The sequence below is a fragment of the Leptosomus discolor genome, chromosome 7 (assembly GCF_034619465.1).
Source record: "Leptosomus discolor isolate bLepDis1 chromosome 7, bLepDis1.hap2, whole genome shotgun sequence".
NCBI classification, from domain to species: Eukaryota; Metazoa; Chordata; class Aves; order Leptosomiformes; family Leptosomidae; genus Leptosomus; species Leptosomus discolor.
Genome location: NC_141397.1, coordinates 59,463,391 through 59,485,624, shown reverse-complemented (window position 1 = coordinate 59,485,624; position 22,234 = coordinate 59,463,391). Strand labels below are relative to the sequence as shown.

The following is a 22,234-nucleotide window of genomic DNA, read 5'->3' as shown; positions in this document are numbered from 1 at the left end:
AACAAGGAAAGGGGTGAGCCTGTGGTGAAAGCAAGACAGTAATAAGGGAACATATGAAGGAGATTGTTTTGTCTGTTGCAAGCAAGTGTGGTAATAGAAAGAGACTTTTTTTTTATTTTCAGTTATGTGTTTCTTAAGACCCAGCTGCCATTTGTACCTTCCAAATCCCTTTTCTGTAAGGAGTCCTAGTTCTTTTATTTTTGCTGACAGCCTTCTAATTTCAAATGAAAGATGATTTTATAAAATTATTCATCAGATGACTATTATACTGTATCTGTCCAATTTGTCATTACATTTATAAGAAAAATTATTATGTAGTTATGTTTTAATTTCAACATATAAGAATTTGATTTCTGAATCATCTTCACTGCAAATGTTCAGGTCTAAAGATTGTTAATTATAACTCATCATTAATTTCTTTTATATTAAAAACAGGAGATAGGTACGACATGTTATTGTGCCTCAGCTAGCATCTGCTAGACTGTGATAATTCAGCACAGATTATTTTTTATTTTGGTGGGAGAGTCTGTTGTGTAAAAATGATAGTTGAAATTACAAAGGATTGGTTATTTTATATTTGGAACTGAGGGTATGGCCTAAAAGGTGAGGTAATTTCAATTTACAGATCTTCAATGCCCCGTTAAAAAATGAGGTAATAAAGAAGAAATAGCAATGGATGGATGGAGGCACTTATCGAAGTTTAAAGATAAATGTATACATTATATTTAACGTGCGCACTACTGGGTTCCGTGGTCTTGCAACCCACTCAGTGAATTTTTCTACCACCTGTATTATTTCAGGCTTTAATCTCATCTCTTTCCCTTTTTATTGAACAGACACCTTGACTCAAAGAATGAATATTACTGTGGAGATTTCTATATTGCTATAGACACAGAGTCTACATAACCTAATGTAAAAGGTCCTTTTTTTCTGTCCCACTTTTCTTATTAAGGAAGGAGAACATTTTGGCCCAAACAATGGCTGTATACATGAGCACAGATTTATTAAGTTTAGAGGATTTGTACTGTTGTTTTATAAAATGTTGTCAACTTGCATTATGACTTTTTTTAATGATGAATAGCTTTCCCAGGCCAAAAAGCTAATGACATCCACAGCTTCCATGCCTCCCACACATACACGGTCCAAAAGGCCACAGATAATTTCTGCCCAATCAAGACCATAAAGAGAGAATTTATAATCGGCTTTAATGTATTTGGGAGCTAAAGTACCTTAGTCCTTCATCAAAGGGAATGATAAAAAACCAGAATTAATATGGCTGGACTTTAATTATTTCTGAGCGCATAATTACTCTTTAGCTAACTGGACGGGAGGTATGTTATTTCTCTTATTTTGAGCAAAGGAAAGCCATCTGCAAGCATACAGTAGTCAAGTATTGAGATTTTAAAATGCATCCTTACTTCCTTAGCATTGATAGAAATACAAATAGAATAAATATTTGAATAATACTTTAAATAATGTAAGAACTGGTTTTAAATTAAATGAGTAGAGAGTTCTCTAGGAGTTCCGCACACAGCATTCCTTTAGCTTTTGCAGGAAGACTGTTCATTGCCTTTAGGAGACATAAAATGCAGTAATCGCTTCTTCCCCTTTTTAAACTGACTTGGAGGTCTATGTTCCCGTTAGGATTAATGAGAGTTATGGGTATGCAGCAACATGAGACTACATGAGACTAAACCTTAGAGTCCCTTGAGAAGTAAATTGTCTTTGCATCAGCATTTTAAAGGCTTTCATACCCTTTTCCCCCCTCATTATTTATGGTACTCAATTACTTTGTTAATATTTAGTATTTATTACATAAACTTTAGCTAAAATTTAGGCCAGCACAATAAAGCAGTGTATCTGTTTGAAGGCTTTTATCTTAAACATAGTAAGCCGGTCTTTTTGTAATGGATACCCATTTTTGTGAGTGAAATGCTCAAAGATGAGGAGTACGTGATCCTTCATGAAAGGTGAAGAGAAGCTACAGTGGAACAACAATGGAAAGTAATTGTAGTCAAGACTTTTTGTGATCATAATTCTTTAAAATGTATATTCTCTTTTGTTTCATTGGCTCCTAGTCCATCATGTCTTAGTATCAGTATTTTAAAAATTTGTTTGTTACCTGGAAAGACTATTAAAATGAAGCAAGAACCCTAAAGAATCATTTATTGAATAAACAGTCAGGGCTAAAGAAATAAATCTAGTTGAGGGCTACATTTAATTTACAAAATCATAAATTTTCTGTAGAATATTAATTCAAACCTGCAGAAACTAACTGGAAATTATACACTTACTAAGCAATTTCAGTCCTGATTTATTTTTTACTTACAAAGGCTATCACTGTTACATTTGTAGAATCTTGCCATAAGATTTTATTTTGTTTATCTGATAGTGATTTCAGCATGTTTTCCTGTGTTAAGAGCTCAAGACGTTAGTCTTTCCTTGTGGTGATACAGACATAGTGATGCTGTTAGTCACTGTAGTCTGTTTCTGGAGAATCAGAAGCAAAAGCTGTTTCTTACTGATTTTAGAGTGAGAATTGCTGCTGAAATGGGTGGAAGTCTAATACAGAACTTCTCTTAATACTACTTTCATGATTTCAGAAAATTCCTTCAGCAGCTGTACATGAAGTGGGCAAGACAGAACATAAGCAGTCAAGCTCAGAGCTCTGCTTCCTCTTTGAGGATTCAAGATTGAACCACTTGATGTTGCTGTATGCCATTTTAGGTAGCCATGTGCACAGTGGGTCTTGAGTTCATGTTTCTTTTAGAGACTGCAGAGCAACTTACGAGTTGTTTCACAGTATCCCTGTGTGTGTAGGTAAAGTACAGGTAATAGGTAAATAGTTTCAGGCCTGGTGCATGAGGACAAAAGTCTGCTTTGGTTTCTAGGCCTTGGATAGAGTTGTTACTCCAGGAAGCAGAAAATCTGATGCATTTTGGGCTGCGTTTCTTCAAGTTAGCTGTTGCTGAGATGTAATGAATGTGGTCCATTATATTTGCAGTGTAGAGCAAACTTATGGCAGAAAGCATGTCTCATCTCTTTCTTAACAGAATACTGTTAGTGGTGCCTGGTGAGTCTGCCACATGTCTCCACTAGGGATGAGTCCTCCTGCTCAGGGGATGTGGCAAGCAGAGCCCTTATGTTGTGAAATAGATATATAGGTGTGTTAGAAAGCATGTTTAATCTATGACAACTTAAAAATAGGTCAGCCTCTTTGCAAAAGGAATTGTCAAGCACTGGAACAGGCTGCCCAGGGAAGTGGTTGAGTCACCATCCCTGGAGGTGTTTAGAAGACATGTAGATGTGGCGCTTAGGGACATGGTTTAGTGGTGGGCTTGGCAGTGCTAGGATAACTGTTGGACTCAATGACCTTAAAGGTCTTTTCCAACCATAATGATTCTATGATTATCAGGAAGATGGTCTGGGTTTTTTTATGGTTTTCAGAGAAACTTGTAACTGTATACATGTTAAAATTACCCAGGTTATTTTTAATAGCTAGCCCCAGTTATGCTTCACCATATTGTAAAATCAGAGCTGGAATGAGGTCGGTCATTTGTGTTGAGTTGTTTGATGCACTATGTAACTGCTGTTGAGATCTGGAACTGAGACCTACACAAAACATCTCACAAAGGCCAGCTGTTAAAAAAAGGTGACATTCATTGTCTTAGTTTCATCCAGAAATGTAATCGCCCCTCTCTGTGCAAGTTACTTGGAGAAATGTGTGCTGTTTGCCTTTCCAGATGCTACTTTGTTCCTTTCTGCTGACTTAAAAATTTAAAAGATAACAAGAAGCCATTACAAGTGTGTATGTGTGTATATATGTATATCTCTCTCTCTTTTGCTGTGCCTGGCTGTCCATTCTTAAGTGCATAGCTCTTAAAATTCTTGAGTTCTTCCTGTTTACCATGCTGAAAACCCACCATGAAATTACTGTTGCTCTTTGCACACTTCTTTTACTTTTCTAGTTTTATTCTTTTAGAAGTAAAGATGCTGTGATATGAGAATGATGGACAGCAAGACATTTGAATGTGTGCATTTGGATAGGGTCACATCATCTGGATACAGGGCTTGTATTAGGAAAAGCTATTGCATCACCAAGGCTCTGTGCTAAACAGTGATTGTTGCAGGTGTGACTATAAAATTGCTCGTGTTTCATTTATGATTTATAATTCCAGTGTTCTGTATTTAGAATCAGTTTAAAACTATACTCCTCACTGACGCAGTAATTAAGGTATTCAGCTTTGGTTTTCAATAATATGGTCCAGTTCCTACATTCACAGTTAAAATCTCATGGTACTTCATGGATTGTTTCTATTTCTCAAATCCATGCACCTGGTACAAACATTTTATGATTTTTTTTTTTTTAAATGCATCACTCAAATACATGGTATTTTGCCTATAAACGACGGATTTCATGCTGAATAACTAATATTCTGTAAAATAACAGCTAGAGAGAGCTTTTTAAATACAAATGTTTTAATACTCCATAGTGCTTAGAGTTAATGCATGTCTCTTGCCTACATCTACTGCAAATATCAACACATACTGTTCATCTCTTTTTTTGTTGTTGTTTTTGTCTATTGCTATTTTATGCATGAGAAAGTTCTTGTTTTCTACTCTGTGCTTGGCTGGCTTTTTCTTTTCTGTTACTTAGTCCTGTGTTCGTACTGATTGCTTTTTTGCATGCAAATTACAGAATGTCATGGAAATGAGAGAGCTCTGAAAAAAAAGGAAAGATAATGCTGAGTTCCAACTGTCTTTTGTTTGTGCGTAAGTGTGTAAAATATATGACGTGGAAATATTTTCAGAACAGCCTTTGACTTTCCTTCTGGTGTATATTTTTATTGCTCAGTAAAGAAGCGGGCATTTTTCCCATTGGAAAATATGATGAATCTATTAATACTTGTTAATAATACAGGTGCTGGGCATGAAATAATTTTGTCTTGGCATCCATTTGTAGAAATAAGGAATTATGATATTATGTGTCTTGCCCAAGCGAAAACTTCAATTCCATATTCAACACAACTTTTGTATACTGTGCGCAAAACCCTGGCCCCATTGAAATCAATGCCAAAATTCATTGTCTTCAGTTGGTCTAGGATTTCACTCTTGTTTCTAGTTCACATATTGATTTTCATGTTCCTTTACAAATATCTCAGCAGGTAGTCAAAGGTTTCAAGGGAATCTACAATTCTGTTTAAAAGAGAATGTAATGATTGTGTGGGGGAAAAAAAAAAGGAAAACTGAAAAAGCCAATCCCATGTTTATCTTTGTAAAGCATGAGCTTAAATGGTTGAACTTGGAAATGTGAATTAGCATTTGCCAGAAAATGTTGTTTTAACCAACTGTCAAGATATGTATTAGCCACCTTATTGCATCAAATGCAAGAGGTAATTTGGCAGTTCTTGTCTCCACTATTCCTAATAACAACAAAACAAAAAATGATTAAATTCAGTGGATAAATATAGTTTATGGTGGGTATGCTTTTAGTAAACAAGCTTTGATTCTTCATTTAAAAACAATAAAGCACTGGACAATCTTTGATTCTTGTGCTAGATGTTTCTAATAGCCATACCCCCTAGGGAAGGTTTTGCTGTAATGTTTGAAAAATGTAATGAAAAATTGGTTGTTATAAACTAAGATTTCCCTCCCTGCAAATGTTTTTCTTGAAACATCCCTGGGAATTTAATATTCACTGTTTTTTTTCCTCAGTCTTGTATATTCTTGAATTGTCTTTTTTCCTCCATTTTCTCCGTTCTCAATCCTAGGTCCCCTTACAAAGAAACAGACAGATGATTTAGGTGATAATGACGGTGCTGAAGATGAAGGTATTTTTTTGCCGCCAAACTGATTTGCATGACAAGGATCCCTGAAAATCTTTTTTCTCCCCTCTTTTTTTGACTTCTTGTCTTCTTTTGAAGAGTTTTTTTTATTCCCATTTTTGATGTGTTTTGTCTTCTTGCTTGTTGTTATACATATATATATTTTTAATTTTTTAAAAGAAAATGTTGTTAAGTTCTACGTTTTGATACAAAACAGTAACGATATTTAAAGAGGAGGGTTTTTTGTTTTCTTGAAATGGACTTTTGATATGTTGCATCCCACCTTTTGACTGAATTTTGTCCATACTATTTAAACTAACACTCTTTTAAAGTTTCTCTGTACACCTTTTTGCATGTTTTCTAACCCTATGTATTTCACCGAGTACAAAGATGTTTCTTTTTTCACTGACTGATCTCAGTTTGATAAACATATAAAATGTCGTGTTTATAAAAGGAAAAATACAGAAAATTCTTAGAAAGTGTCTCTTAAGCAACTGAATTTCCCAAATACGAAACCTTTTGCATTTACATTGCCACAAAAAAATGTAAATACAAGACTACCCCACCTCCCTGTAGAAGAGAGGTAGCCCTAGAATGGCAGGCAGTATTTGCAGTTGGTGAGGCTCTGTGCAGCACCAGTGAATTCAGTGGAGCTAAACTGGTGTCATTGAAAGGAATCTGATCCCTTCTGTTTTCTACAAGCATACAGAGATGCCTATCTGCTTCTGCTGACCCTTAGAAAACCCTATTACCAAGTAAAATCGAATGTTTGAAATGTCAGGCATATTATTCTGCTTATGAATTATTTCTGTTAATCATATAAGCTATGCAGATTTGATATTTTTTCAGGGCTATGAAAATGGTAACAAGGGGCTCTTTCTCCTAAGCAGTCTCATCCCTTCAAGTAGATATGCTTCAAAATTCTGATTCTTAAATACATATTTTGTATATTTTATGGTCAATGAGTAAAGCAAATTACCATATAGGACTGGAAGACTGGTAGAGTTGCTGCTTGCTTCTCTGTTAATATCTTTTTTTTTGGGCTCTTGATTAAGAAGTTTTTCATCGCACAGGACATTAACAGTTTTACTCAGAGAAACGTGCAGTCTTATCACAAAAGATGAAGTAAGGCAAATATGAACATTTAACTACTTAACCAATAACTGGACAGAGACTTTACAAATAAACCCATAAATTGATGTGACTGATTCATGATCCTCTACTGGACATGTATGTTAAGCAGACGAATGAAAGCCCACCAGTTGGCCTAACATTTGAAAGAAGAGTCTAATTGAATATCTCCTTTGAAAGCTCTCATATTATTCAGAGCTAAGCATGATAATTCAGATTCATGTAGCTCTATGAGGCCAAGTCACTTTTACATTAGTTCATGACAAAGTATTGCAAGGGACCTTCTTGTGTATTCTCCAAGACCTGTGATATTGAATTAGCCATTGTAAATGTTACTCTGTCTTGTTTTAACAATATGTTTTAAGAAACTGTTTGAAACTTGGGTTATTCATCCAGTGGACCTTAATGGCTCTCCTAAATTGCTGTGTAATTGTCAAGACAGATGCTAATGGCTTAACATTTATTGAGTCATCCTCTGCTTAGACACACTTAAAAGAGGCTACTCGATTTGCTGAAATTCCGCAGAGAGTGGTTGCTATCAGAGAGCGTTTTAGTACATAGAATCAGATGAGAGTAGGGATCTCAGTCTTTGGAGAACAAGTGTCCATGTCGGAGAAAACCTGTCTCCCACATTGACAATTGTAGGAGAGAGAGAACTGCAAGAACACAGCAGTCAAACTAGAGGGGAAGAAACACATTTACAACACTAATAAGTCTCTGTAATTTATAGGACTGGGATTAATTTTCTCTGACATACAAGTGACAGTTTTGTTCTCCTTTCTGTGCCAATAGAAGAAGGCAGCAGTAATTAGACTTTTACTGCTTCCGAGAGTCACAGAGAGACAGGACAAATTTAAATTTTTGTGATCGGTAGGCACTGAAGGCTGCTGGGATGTCTGCTGGGTTGGTAGAAACCCTGTCTGCTGAGGCCCTGCATGTCGTTGTTGCGCAGTGGAGGAGCAGTATCAGATGACCTGCATTTTGTGAACCTGCTCTTCTGCATGGGAACTCTAGCGCATATGCAGAATTGAAGAGTTCACAAGCTTCCAAGTCATATGTATTTGGGTATGAGTAGCAGGAAAGAGGGAGGCAAAGCAAAAAGCCACCGTAGCTGCCTAGATTTCTGCTAACCTGTCCATCAAACCCTTCACCTTTTGCAGTATCACAGTTTTTACTCAATATAAAAATCTACAAAATTAATAACCGGAGCCAAAATAAAACAATACTAAACTGGATGAATGATGAAGTTGGAATATTAGAGAGACTGGGCTCTTTCAACACTGGTTGAAAAACTGTGTCATATAACCATAGAATTCATGCTACATAAACAGCGTCCAGTGATTTTTTAGAATGCCCAGTATGCTCTCTGTATTAAGAAATTCAGAAATCCCATGTCCATTTCATGCATTATACCTTTCCCGAAATCTTTCATAGCAGCTTCTTGGATCAAATGCCTGGAAAATATTCTGTATTGTGTCATTCAAACATCAGAGTTTGGGTAGGAGATTTAATTTTAAGATGATGTTCAATAGTCCTACTCCCATCTGCTGCTACATACTACTACCACAGTATTGTGGTCCAGACCTTGCCAGCACAAGCGCTAGAGTCAGTAATCAAACACGGATTTCTGGTATGTGCAGCAACCAGTAGACCAGGCTTAATTAGGTCATTTTTCATTTTTGTTTTCGAAAGACCCAAAGGCAGTAGTGCACATTACCAGCTAATGATCTGCAAATTTGCTGTTTAAAAAATGAAGGTATTTTCAAATTCTATGAGTGCAAAATGTGCAGAAAGTCAGAAATTATATAAATGTCTTTTTTCCCTAATCTGGTTTCTGTTTAACCCTTTCATGTCTACACTTGAAATTGCTTGCCTGTTTTTCAATAAGTGTAGAACTACTTGAACAGGCACCAAAAACAAGAGTGGCAAAAGCACCTGCAACCAGTGAGCCTTGAGACTTTCCCTTTTGATAGCAGTGGTGGATTTGCCTATTTGCTGATATGCAGGTAAGCAATATCTAGTGTAGATTCAAGATTTAACTTTAAATTTCTCAGCAGTTGAATAGGCTGTACCTTCCCCAGTCTAGAAACAAAGCTTAGTTTAAAAAAGTAAAATATTTTAATCTTAGTATCTTATCTCAGTCTTAATTTTGGTAGGGTAATAATTTAACTTTCTTTAATTTGGCTATAGCAAAAGCCAGTGACTATGCACCCTTAATTGCTATGTGCTAAAATCTTTAGCATGACTTAAAATATAGCAACACAAATCATTAATCAGCCTATGAACTCAGGGGTCAGAACTGAACTTCTGGGTAGTTAGTGCTGTATGTAATATCCATGAAGGATTGCTCATAAATGAATTCTCATCCACCATTCTGTCATATGCACCTTACCTAGCCCGTCAATCTGTCAATCTTTGATGCTTATTTAGTCCCCAATGCTATTTGAGCATCTCTGTTTTTAATGTATTCAGTCTCACAGCATCCCTCTGCGATAGAGGAATGCTATCATTCCATTTTTAGAAATGAGGAATACAGGTGCTAGGTTTGAGGAATGCAGATGCCATGTCCATAGTAAAGCAGGGAACTGAGAGTACATGCCTCAGCAGCGGGGTCTGCACTGTAATTGCTAGACATTTCTACTCTTTCCTTCTCCATTCCAAACTCTCCCATGAAAAAGGAGACAGATTAGGAACAGATGTTGCTGTTTGTTCACAGGCTGTAACTGTGATGATTCTGATCATTTAGTCTGATGCTCTGTCTTATATGGGCTGTTGGACTTCATTGACTGAAGGAAGTTCTTGGTCCAGAGCATATTTTAAATCAAAACAAACAAAAATCCACTCAAATTTTAAATTGCTAATGATGCAGCATGCGTCTGCAAATCCCTTCTTATGCCTAACAGACTGTAGCATCATTGGCGCAAAAGAGCACATTTCAGAATTGAGGATCTTCTCCAGAAAACCCTATCACTCCATTAGTATTAAAATAGACTCAGTTGCCAAGTTTAGCATTTCATCTGCTTTCAGCTGTCATGGTAAAAAATAGGGAGAGAAACAATCTTTCTGTCTGGCACTAGTTGTACATTTTTGGACTTCAGAGACCAGTAAACAGCAGAACACATTTGTCTACCTCGCAAAGCAACCACGTGCTCCAGCCTTAATTGTAGCCTCTAATGAGTTCCAGCCAGGCTGGAGCAGCACAGATCTTAACACTTTGGATGAACTTGTTGACGGATACACTTAGATATATTCATGATTCCTGTTCATCCTGTCACCCATTCATGTTGGTTCTGTGATTCTAGTTCCCAAGTAGAGATTCCAATGTCACTTGTGTATTAAATTTTGCCAATTATGTTTTCCCTTTATGCTGAGAATCTCACTTTAGATTATGTTGAATTTTTGTGGTGATAGTATTAATACTTGAAAACATGCATAATAAAAATTCTGACAGACCTTTAATTGAAGGACCTCTTCACGGCTCCATTATACTTTTGGCACTGCCAAGCATTGCTTGTACAGTGAAGAGTCTGTCAGCTTTTGCATTCTAACAATCATCTTTTAATAATTTAAAATTACTACTTACCTGGCTATATTGAGGTCCTTCTGTAATGAGAATCTGATCCAGATGCTTACCTGTAAAAGCATAGGCCTTTTTTTGTGCTAGAATATACATTGATGTAGTCATCCACCAGGATGTCAAATCACTTTCAGGTAAAGGTAGTTAGGTGTTCGAGAGTGCGCAAAGTGACCTGTTAGTTCAACAGATGCAAAACAAGGAGATAATTCTATTTGTCTGAAACTTGGTGGGAGCAGGCCATCTTTTAAAATACCAAACGTGTCTAAACCTCGCTGCCACTCCTAACAAGTTCAATAGTTACTTTAATAGTCTTAGGACATCTAGTTTTATAACACCTGTTAAAAACATTGTATTAATACATGTTTACCTCTTAGCACTGCGAAGTGCAGTATCCTATTAAAATAGCAGTGCATCTAGGAGGTATCTGATAGATTTGAACTGAAAGGTCAAATAATGTTGAAAGGCTTTTAAATTATTAAGTGCTAATTGGTACCATGTTCTACTTAAATATCTTAGGACAAAAACTTATGGAAGAGCTACACATATATCCAGATAATATTCTGTGTAAGGAACACATAGGTTTTACAATAACTAGTCTAAAAGTTTTCCACTGTTCTTGCACTGTTTCATGTTCAAAAAACAACATTTACTTAATACTCTACATCAAAATATCCTTTTTTTTTAATAGCATTTAGAAAAGCACTGCTGGTGACATCTGTACTAAACTAATTATATTTTTGTGCTAAGTTGTCTCCAGGTAGGCTTTCTTCCTTTCCCATTTTGGTTGTTCCCTGTAAATTATACTTGTTAAGTCACGTGGCCAATTCACATCAGCTTCAAATGACTGAAGCTATAATTATGTTTTGTTATATATGACAATTGTGACTGGTATTCACAGTCAGACCTGCTTCCCTGTTGTGTGATGTAACAAACATAGAAGAAAAGACAGCCCTATTCCTAAATTGCCTATAATGTAATTAAGACCAGACATAAAAAGTAGATGCAACAAACATTAGAAAGGTACAGAAGAAAGGAGATGATGGATATCATAACAAAAAAGTTCATGTATATGTCATATAAACAAGATCATTCTCTACTGTACAGTAAGACCTACTTAGATGTTTTATGAACTAGCAATTTAAAGCCAAACAAATCACAGCACTCAAAACTAATCTTCTGTGTGAATAAAAACAGAAGAGTTGCATCTGAGAATGATTTTTTTTTTTTTTTTTTTTTTTGAGCAGCACTATCTCTGCATATGTCTTTGAAAATATTCACATGTCTGCTTTTTAATTAAAGTAATACTTAATCAAATGCAACAAGAAGTACAGTACACAACTAAATTAAATCAGTGTGTAACTCTCCGCTTGGCAGAAATGCCACATTTGTGCCCCAGCTCTTCAGGTTCAGAATGAGCTTCTTCCACAAATAGTCATTAATCTGCATCCATGTATAACTATTAATCTGTGTGAGAAAGTGTAACTACAGTTTACTGAGACTGCTCTAGCACATGTGCACAAACGACTGATACCAGCCTTCAGGAAAAAATGAACAATATATCAAATCATTTATGGCCAGGTTTTGAAAAGCCTCCGAATGCCAAAAGTCTCAATTATTTTCTTTGTTGAGTTGGACACTTAACTCCAATAAGCACTTTGGAAAAGTGCATCTTTCTGCTGCTTTGGTACCAAAACAGAATTTCTCCTCTGAGAGTATTATCTTAATGCTTCCTCCATTTTAATTTTAAAGGATGATAGCTTTCCCGGGGGAACATTTACTGTCTTTCAGGTAGGAATCAATTCTTGATTATGGTCTGATTTTTTTGCTCTCTTCCTTTGATCATATTATTCAATAACATCCACTGTGTCCTTCACATCTGTAACTTAAACAGTACTCTCCCAGCTGAATGTTTACACCTTTCAAATATTCCTAGCTATAGACTGCAACTGAGATGAAACCACTAAGACTAACGTGCAGCAATTTCCCTTCTTTACATGAAGGGCTCCATAGCTTCTATAGGATCTGTAGCCCAAAGCCCCACTAGCCTCAGTTGAATACTACATAACCTCATAGATGTCTCCAGTACTAGATTACTGCCCAAGACACACAGAAGCATCATTTTTCTTTTGTTGAGGGGATTTTTGTTAAGACTGATTACTTTGGCAAGGCAGCATGAGGAAAATTCATATTGCATGTCATCTGCTCTGACATGGCACATAGGCAGAGCTGAAAATTAGTCTTTCTTTATCTGTCTATAATCTTCACAAGGATATTAGTAGTTGGAAATAACAAAAGTATGGTGTAGACAGAATTTACTCGGAGAATGACTTCTTTATATGTCAGATTTTACTCATGAATGTGTGCTTCGTTTCTCAGATAATGGAGACACATTCTTTTCTAAATATTCCGATATTATTTTCCAGATAAACAGGCCAGTACTACCAACATTTCATTACTGTTCACAGTTGGTGCTCTGTAATTCTATGTAATTTTAATTAAAGAAGAATTCTGAGACAGTCTCCCCCTGTGCTACCACCAAGCATACAATTAACTGTGTACAATTTCTGCTGGGAACAGTCACACAGTGATTTCAGATTAATAATTTATTATTGCTTCCATATTTGTATCAAAAAAAAAAGACATAGACTATGAACAAACCATCTACTGAAAACTGTGTATGAATTTGAAAATACTTTGTCCTTGGTGTAGATTTTAAGCCTCAGGAGATCATAGTTCTATCCTATGGACAATGCAGATAAATAATCTCCTTAGCTTTACACTCTGAAAATTGCATGTTGGAAAGCCCTTACTATATGCTTGAGTGATGAAAGCAGTACAAGCAATTTCATGAACAACCTTTGATCATCCTTTTGGTCTTGAATAAATGATTGTCCTAGTACTTCCAATACTGAAGATACAGTTTCTGATCTTGACTGTTCTGTCATTTTCTTCAAATTAGAATCAATATCAAAATAATAATAGCGACTGGCTTTCTATAAACGGACACATCTGTGCTGATTTTTTTCAGCAAATTCGTAAAGTGTAACTGCCCTCACCTAGTAGTCTTTACAGTGCTTCAGAAATGATCCAAATAATTCTACAGAGAGCTTACTTGAAAGCTTCTTAACTAAGATTCCTCCAAATCAAAGGAGTAAACAATGCATCTGAGGTTTCTTCAAATGCTGAAGAGAGTAATCAGGGAAGTCACTTGAATACTGTCATAGTGACAAAAAATGTCTTCAAATCAGAATATGCAGTACAATTCCTCGTCGAGAAGTTTTCATATGCTCTCTTGCTGTTGGCTTTCTTGATTTTTAGGGACTATTATGGAATGTGATGACTTGGGCAGCGGTGTTCAGATATTCAAAATTTTATTCTGAGTAGATGCATCAATGCATCTATTTGGCAGGAAGGGATACGCAAATCAATGTCTTCATTAAAAAGCGTCTCAAAATTTTGTTATCTGAGAGAATAGCAGAGCTTCTAAGATATAAAATTGTTACCTGCATTTGGTGTCACTTTTGAGAACCTTACAATTTGTCTGAGTGTGGGGTGGGGATTTATAAGCATTGTTGCAGGCAGCTATTTTTTTCAAATATACAATCCTTTTCACCATTTAGTGAAATAAGAAGTACCAATGCACTTTAAGCTTCAGGCTACCCAGGTTACAAATAATAGCTATTTGAGGTTTCCAAGTACTTTTTGAGTAGTTAGACTTCAGACCTATGAAAAGACAGCTGTCTACACACCTTTTTATAAGTTATTGATCTTACTGACTGGAAGCAGTCAACAATTTATGTACAAGCAGAAATCTTGTTTGTCTTAATACAGTGAATCAGCTTTACCTAAATGAACACAAAGGTGGACTGAGCTTTCAGAAGCATTCAGACTTTGCCTAAATGAGCTCACACTGATGTTAGCAGACATTTTACGTCAAATTCAGCAGGAACAGAATCAGAGCACTGTCCCATTGCTTTCGAGCAAATATGTTACCATTTTCGATTCCTTTCTGCTTTTCTGAGGCCTACGAGTGTTTCAAAAATATGAATTTCGGTTACAAGCAAGCCACAAAGAAACACTTACTCCCACCTGCCCATTTCCTTATGTAAAAGATGTTGCTTGAGAAACACTTCAAGAAAAATAACCTCACTAAAAAAAATTTAAAATATTGCATGTATCTTTTTTTGGTACTTTCTTGAGATAAAATGTGTCTTAATATTTTTTCCAGACATTCGGGACAGTGGGGGACCTAAGCCTGTGATGGTGTATATTCACGGAGGGTCCTACATGGAAGGCACTGGAAATTTATATGATGGCAGTGTTCTAGCAAGTTATGGGAATGTGATAGTCATCACAGTCAACTATCGCCTTGGGGTACTTGGTAAGAAGCTTTCAGCTTTCCACTAATCCCTGCTATCTGCAATGCAATTCATGTTAAAAGAGAGAATGTATTTAAAAACAAACAAACAAAAAACCAGAAAGGCAAAAGAACAGTAACAACTTTTTTATTTCTTTTATCAAATAAAAGGTTTGTATTCTGGGGATGAGATCTAAAGACATTGCAAGCAATATCTGGAAGAACCTGCTGTCATGCTTTTAGTGCTGTGAAACCAGTATTCCCGTTGCTGAGCTGTTAAGCTAGAAGAGCCCTTTTGTTTTTCTTTTTCTGTGAATAACGGTGATGCTTTACTTCATAGACAGGTAAATTAGATTTATTTAAAAAAAAAAAAATACTGTTAAGTCTTAGACGACAGGGATTTCTGTTGGAAGAAAGCGACCAAGTTTTGATTACAGTGGGTTTTTTTCATACTTCGGAACAGCTAAGGAGGGTATGAAAAGTTTGTTTCATAAGAGCTGTGCTTTTTACCTGTTTATTTTTTTTTTTAGCTTCATTGTGGTTTTGAAAACTGTTACGGGTGTAATTCAAATACCTCCAGTTTTTCTTTCTAGGCCAAATTATAGAGTGAATAGAGTTACTTGTGGTTGTTTCAAATACAGTGAATAGGATATGCTGATGCTGTTGGTAGACTTGTTCAGGATTCCTCTGGCAGCTTGTGTTTCTGAAAAGTTGTACTTTGCTATTTGTTCAGTGTTCTCACATTCCTGATACAAGTTCACCAGCTCTTGAGACAATCTGGTTGTTGTTGTTTCTCTTCTGTGTTTGCTACTGAAGTGTTGCATGCTAAGACTTCTGAAAGCAGGAGTTCAGTTCTGGGATGTGATGGAGATTTCAGTCCAGTAACTTCAGAATACTTACATAGGTATAAGGGTGTTCCCTGTAACATCTGAAGTGGTGCGATAGGCCAGGTGTCATTCACAGCAGCGAGCTGGTTCTGAAGACCAGTCAGCTTTATTTTCAATTCATGGGCTTTAGCAATGTCTGCTGCTGTGTTTTCTTTTGTGCGGTCGTTTTATTTCGTCATTGCTGTTTCTTTGTGTTTTGAATTCAGTTAGCATGATCCCCAAATTCATTGGTTCTGGTTTGCTCGTCTGGGTAATTTTCTTCCGACAGTTTCATTTTTGTTAAAAATTTGACAACTGAATGCACTTAATTTTGGGGGGAGGGAGTGGATTTTGACTTCATATTTTGAAACTTAGTTGTATTTTACAAGGGACTGAATCATTGCCAGAAAGATCATAATTGTTTCTTGATGGATTTATCTCCTTAGTATCCAGTTGTTGTGTTGTACTTTTTTTAAGCAAGGAAACCCTGATATTTTGTATGTTTTTTCTCCCCCCTCCTTTCTTCCAGTTTATGTAGTGACTTCAAGTCCTGGGCACATAATAGTGCAGCAGTTAATAACCTGTAATCTGTGCCTCTAATCAACATTTTAGTTTTACACCAGTGCTCTCATCTTTGTTTCAAACAACATTTGTCTATATTATATATCAGTAGGGCATTCTGTCCAGTAATACACTATCTATTATCTGAAAGCACTGTTTATTTTTGTAAATTATTTAGTCTAATTCCTAAATGACATGTAGTTATAGTACTTGAAAGGGCTAGATGCTTGAAAGATGAAAATTAATTCACCTTCGTTGATGGTAATGACTTTTCTACTTGTAATTTAACACTGATCCCGGAGGTAACCCACTGCTAACATCTTACTGAGCTTAGGAGGATTTCATTTGTGTTCGTGCTTTTGTGGTTCTTTGGACTTTGTGGTCTATACAGAGCCTCAAGGGGCAGAGAACTAATTTTCTTTTAAGTGGGACCTATTACAGTAAAACCTCTAAAACTCACAGTAGAATCCAGTAATTGGTAAGAATACTTGAAATTACTTTCAAACTAACTAAAATGACCCTGTATTCGGCTTGAAGGGTTTTCCTAGTAAAATAAACACACATGTTAACTATATGTAGAAGTCATTAATATATTTTGTATCTGGTACAATGCCTGTCTGTTGCGTATTAAATAAATAACAATGACACATCACTAAATAGGTAGTGTAGCAACACACTAGTAATAAAAAAGAAAATTTGCACAGTTTCTTGATCTTAAGGTAGCCTCAGAGTAGAACTTTTGCATAATCGTAGATATCAACAGTTTTTGGTGCAATTCAGATTATTTTTCTATTCATTCTGGGTTGAAATGTCCTTTTTCTTATAGACCAATCTGCTCAAGAACCTGCATTTTATGGGCATACAAGATTTGCTTCTAAATAAAATGTTACAAATTGCTTGAAAGTGAAGTCCATTTGGTAAAGAGAATACAATGATAAAAATTAAAGTATGGAGCGAGTGCATTTAAAAACCAAAGAAAACCCCAGTGAGTTCCCTGGCCCAACTTTGTCTTTGAAACAAGTCTGAGAATGAAAGTCTGTTAGAATATTTCCTTAGATAAAGATAAAATGGAAAAGAGAAATTTTTTCCCTGGAAAATTGGGGACTACTGAATAAGAAGCCATTGGAAACGGACATAATTATATCTTCTTTAGATTCTCTTTAAATGCAAGTCTTGTGCAAGCAATCTTGTCTAGTGAGGAATACTGTGTGAATAGCCTAACTCCCTTGAAGGACAGCATAGGAGTAAGTGCAGATATATTTTTATGGCAGATATGAAGATGTTTAGATTTTGAACTCAACTAATTTGGGACTTCAAATGTTTGTTTAACATATATGCGTCTGGTAAAAAGCAGGAGTTTTTAATTTAAATTTCATAAAAGAAACGTAAAAGGATTATAAAAGGAGTCTATTTAACATCCAGAAAAGATCGTAATAGACAGATTTAATACTGCCAGTGCTGTTCCCTGTGTTCTTTCTTATGAAAGGTTTATTTAGAAAAGGAGGATGCTTTGGGTCAGCAGTGGCTGCTACCCCTTTTGCTCTTAAGAGGGGAGGGAAAGGAGAGAGGTGTTTTATGCTAACTGCATACTCATTTCCTCGTTTTATTAAATTATGCTTCTTGCTCTTGATTATCTTTTAACCACAGGACTTTAGTAGAACTGAAAGAAACATTTTTAATGCAGCTCGCAAACTGAACTGGGGATAGAAGAATGATTCACAGGAATCTCTAGGTTAAGCACTGCTTTAAATTTCCCATTTTTTCCTTTTTAAGAGGCAGTGGTTTTCCCTACAGAAACAGTAAATTGTCATTCCAAGGGCCTGGGTTAAAAGGTGGTAATAAAGAAAAAGAAAAAAATTATATGTGTTTCTTATTTTCCACTTGGCATTCTGAATAATGTCTGCTTTGGGAAGGCAACCATTCTATAACTATAAGACCATAATTTATGCCAAAATGGAAGCACACCCATCAGTAAGATTGCCTTGGTTATGCTTACTTTGAGTATAAGCAATTTTCCCCTTTCGAGAGGGTATAGGAACTGTTGCTGTCATTTAGTCTTGTATTTATATTGTCACCCTTTGTTTGGAGGAGGTTGACTGGGATTAGTAAGTAGAAAACACCTATCCAGGTATTCTGCCCCTTTGATATTTTTTTTGCCAGTTTGTACTTCTAATGCTGAAAGTAAAGACACTGCCACATGCTGTTTGAAAGGCCTGATATCCTTATTCTTACTAGTACGTCATTTCACAAATAACTGCACTGAAATCAATGGGGTTCATAAGTACAGTGCTTCTACTTGTGACAGAGCCTAGTTGCCCGTAATTTGAAATGATGCAATGAAGAAAAAGGGTACTGGAAAATTGCTACTCGTGCACAGAGCTTCTTCTGAGAAGAGCTATTCTTAGAAATGGTCTGTTGTGTTTTCCAGCCCAAACCTCAATTTTTCAGTAGTGTTGTCTCAGCTGGCTGCTTTAAGTTGCAACGCTCATGTAAAATAAAACCCAGAATAGTGAAAGAAGACAGAACAAAGCAGAAATGCTGTCGCAAAAGTCTTTTTGTACTTTTGTTAATGACTGTTAGGGGTTTATGGATGATGCAGTGACAGAGGATGAGTCTTATTATGCATTAACGTGTTTTGTTGCCGTGTGTCAGAATACATTAGGAAAATACATAAGGTTTGAACATACATATTTCTTCTATGCAGAATCGTGCTAACCAGCAATATCTTATTGGCTAAAGAGGTATGTGAAATATAAGGATACAACTCTGCAGTAAGTGTTGGGCAATCTGTGCCAAGCCCAGCATTTCTGCCATTATCCATCTTTCTCTCAGCAAGACATTGCTCATTCCTAACAGGCAAAAAATAATGGACAGCCTTTCCTTTATGACTAAGTTTATACACATGGGTGTGCTCCCCTTACCGTAGTAATTCCAGAATGTAGCCTAGTGAAGCTTTTCATGGATAGAATTACCTAGGTGAACATTTGTGGGATTGAACACAAAAATGAGAATATATTATAATGAAAACTGATTCAGAACAGCTTGCAAGTACCTGACTATCTTAGGAGTCTAATTCCATTGTGATTGACTAGAAGGTATTGTGTTTTGTTCTAATGTTTTTCTCTTCCTAAATAGAATAAGGTACCGTATTTTTTTTCAGTGCTTTCAAATTAGATCTGTTTTTTTTTTTTTTTTCCTCATTGTTAATCTAATTTGTCAAACTGATTGATCCTTATTTTGGTAATGATTTACTTTGTATTGTTCCCATTACATAGTTTGAGGGGTTTTTTGCTGTCTTTTCTTTATTTTGATGTCATGGTAATACTACTGAAAATATTAAACAGGTTCTCTTTGAAATATGTTTCAAAATCATGTATAAAATGCAGACATAACTCTTTCAAAAATTCCTTCACGTCTGATTAAAGAAAAACTTTAGTCAACTTGATAAAGATACTGTGATGAATTACTGTCCTGTGTCACTTAAGTTTTTTTGCATATATAACCTATCATGTTCCTATTCTGCAACCTGGAGAGATGTCTTTCCTCCTGAAAATATGCCTCTTCACTTTAGTAAAAGTAATCATCACCCACTCATGGCATAGTGACTATTCAGTGAAAGGAACAGTGGAACAAGACGGTTTATGTTAGTTAGATATCAGAGATAAAAAATGTAGCAGGATTGTTTTTCCTACATTGCTTAGACTATGGGGTTTTCTTTTATGGTTCACAATTTCATTTCCAGTAAAACTGGGAAAATGTTTGATCATTAGCGTCAGTGACAAGCACATCTATTATCTTTTTATGAAACCTTAAAGGTACTGTCAGGAGATGACATTTTATTCCAGCTTTGCTGTACCACCAAAGGGTCTCTGATGAGCCTTTTTTCTATTACCCATTTCCTAACATGTTTGAGTAAAAATGATAGATGAACAGAAGATTATATATTATTGCCTAATTAAAAGTACATTACATTGAAAGTAAAGATGGGAAATTAATAGCAAAACACATAAAAATGTGCAGTCAAAAATCATTCACTTAGGTTTTCTGAATTGGAAGAACATGGAGAGAATGTTAATTCATAAATACTTTTAGGGACCCTTGGCAGCTTCATAACAAGTCTCTTTTAGATACATGAATATTAAGTTGCTTATAAATGAAATTTTAACGTTTTGGGATTGCGCAGTAGGGAAAGTGTCCAGAAGGCCTTATCTGATCCCACCTTAGCCTTGGGCATCACTGTTTCTTGGTATGAAGCACTCCAAATGAATTTGATGCTAGATAAGTAGAAGAAGTTAAGATAGAAAGCATATGCCAGTTATCTATTCCCTCTGGTGGTGTACTTCACAAGGTCTGATTTACACATACTTAGAATTCTAAAAATGTATTAGACCATTCTTATTTAATATAGTAGGTAACCTCAGGTCAGCCCAGTTTGCAGGAGGCCCAAGCATAGCTCATCTAGATTTACAGTGTCCTAATTTCATAGGTCCATTAATAGAATTAGCATTCAGATCTCAGACCTGCTGTAATTAATGACATTTTAGTGGCTTTTTTTGCGAGCTAGTACCAGCCAAAGGGAGTCATGTATGCAGTGAAGCAGAGAAAGGAAGATTGCGACACTTGAATCTGTACCATCAAAATGACAAAATGGACTTGCGGTAAACAATAGCTTATTGACTAGATATGTTTAAAGGGTCAACTGCAGTGCACAGCAGGCAAGATATTTATGAAATGGGAACCCTGAATATATAGTGCAGTTTCAAAATGAACCATTTCTTTTCTATTTGTGCTTTTTCTAGCACAGCAAATTGACATTATCCACCTGCTTGGATAGATGGATACACACCCGCTTCTCTATTTTTTTTTAGGGCACAAAGACATCATTTTGTTTGCCATTGAATAGATTTCTATCTTTGTACAGGTACATCTTAAATAACAGGTTTGTTCTAACGTTTGTCACTAGACTTCTTTTTTGGTAAACAGAAAAATAACAAATAACAAACTTAAAAACTATTCATTTTGGCATAAGAGCAGTTTGTGTCAATTCTGTCAAGAGAAAATACTTTTTGGTAAGATAAGTTCCCTTGATCAATATTTAATCATGTAATAAAAGTATTCCAGTTTTTCCAAATAGCAGATTTATCTTTGAAAGCATAATAAACGTCAACTTGATAATATTTGCAAAATAGGAAAGAAAAAGTGTTCAGTGAAGACAAATTATAGACATCTTGCTGCCTCAGAAAAATGTAACAAAATCCTTGGCCCTATTATCCTACATGAAGTTATTTGTAATTTTTATGATCTGGTTCTGCGTAGCTACTTTCACTTTCCTTGAAGTCGTATATGTCCAAATTACTTTTACACCATCACTGATCCCTGTGCAAAACCTCTAATCTACAGTATTACACATGTTTCAGGTATACAAATCAACCTTTGTCATACACTATACGCTGTCCTAAGCCTTTGGTTGTCTTGTGATGGGAGACTCGTCAGGAAGTCAGGGTTGGCCTCATCCTTAGAAACAAACAGAATTTAGGCTGCTCTGCCTTTGCCAGAATGCCAGACTTCCCAGGAAAGGCTCTGTCTGACTGCAAGCCAAGAGGTGAGGCTAAATTAGGATTTTTATGCAATCTGTATCTCACTGCAGAGCATTCCAACACTGAAATAATCCTCTGGGTTTCCAATACTCTGATTTTTCAACCAAGGCAGGACAACACTACGAAATACGCTACAGCTCAGCATCTCAGTTAGATCTGTGCCCAGTTGGGCGCTCTTCACTCTTGCGTTTTGCGCTGCTGTAATTCATGCCCAGAAATAAGGCAAATGAAGATTCTCTTGATGCTTCTAATAGAAGTAGCAGGACAAGTAGATAGCATACTTCTGAATTCCCAATTCACTGCGTTTAATTACATATATT

The 22,234-nt window shown here is 35.9% G+C and overlaps 1 protein-coding gene across 7 annotated transcripts in view; it reads left to right on the top strand.

The window, feature by feature from the left end:
- The window catches only part of NLGN1 (neuroligin 1), a 309,065-nt gene that overhangs the window by 95,431 nt on the left and 191,400 nt on the right, over window positions 1-22,234 (top strand). For 4 of the 7 annotated variants that reach the window (XM_086468696.1, XM_086468695.1, XM_086468694.1 and 1 more), the window contains 2 exons: window positions 5,772-5,831; window positions 14,762-14,914. In XM_086468696.1, the coding sequence (XP_086324822.1) occupies window positions 5,772-5,831; window positions 14,762-14,914 (213 nt within the window). The remainder of the gene's footprint in view (window positions 1-5,771; window positions 5,832-14,761; window positions 14,915-22,234) is intronic. The other 3 variants (XM_086468699.1, XM_086468698.1, XM_086468697.1) reach the window with 1 other exon arrangement.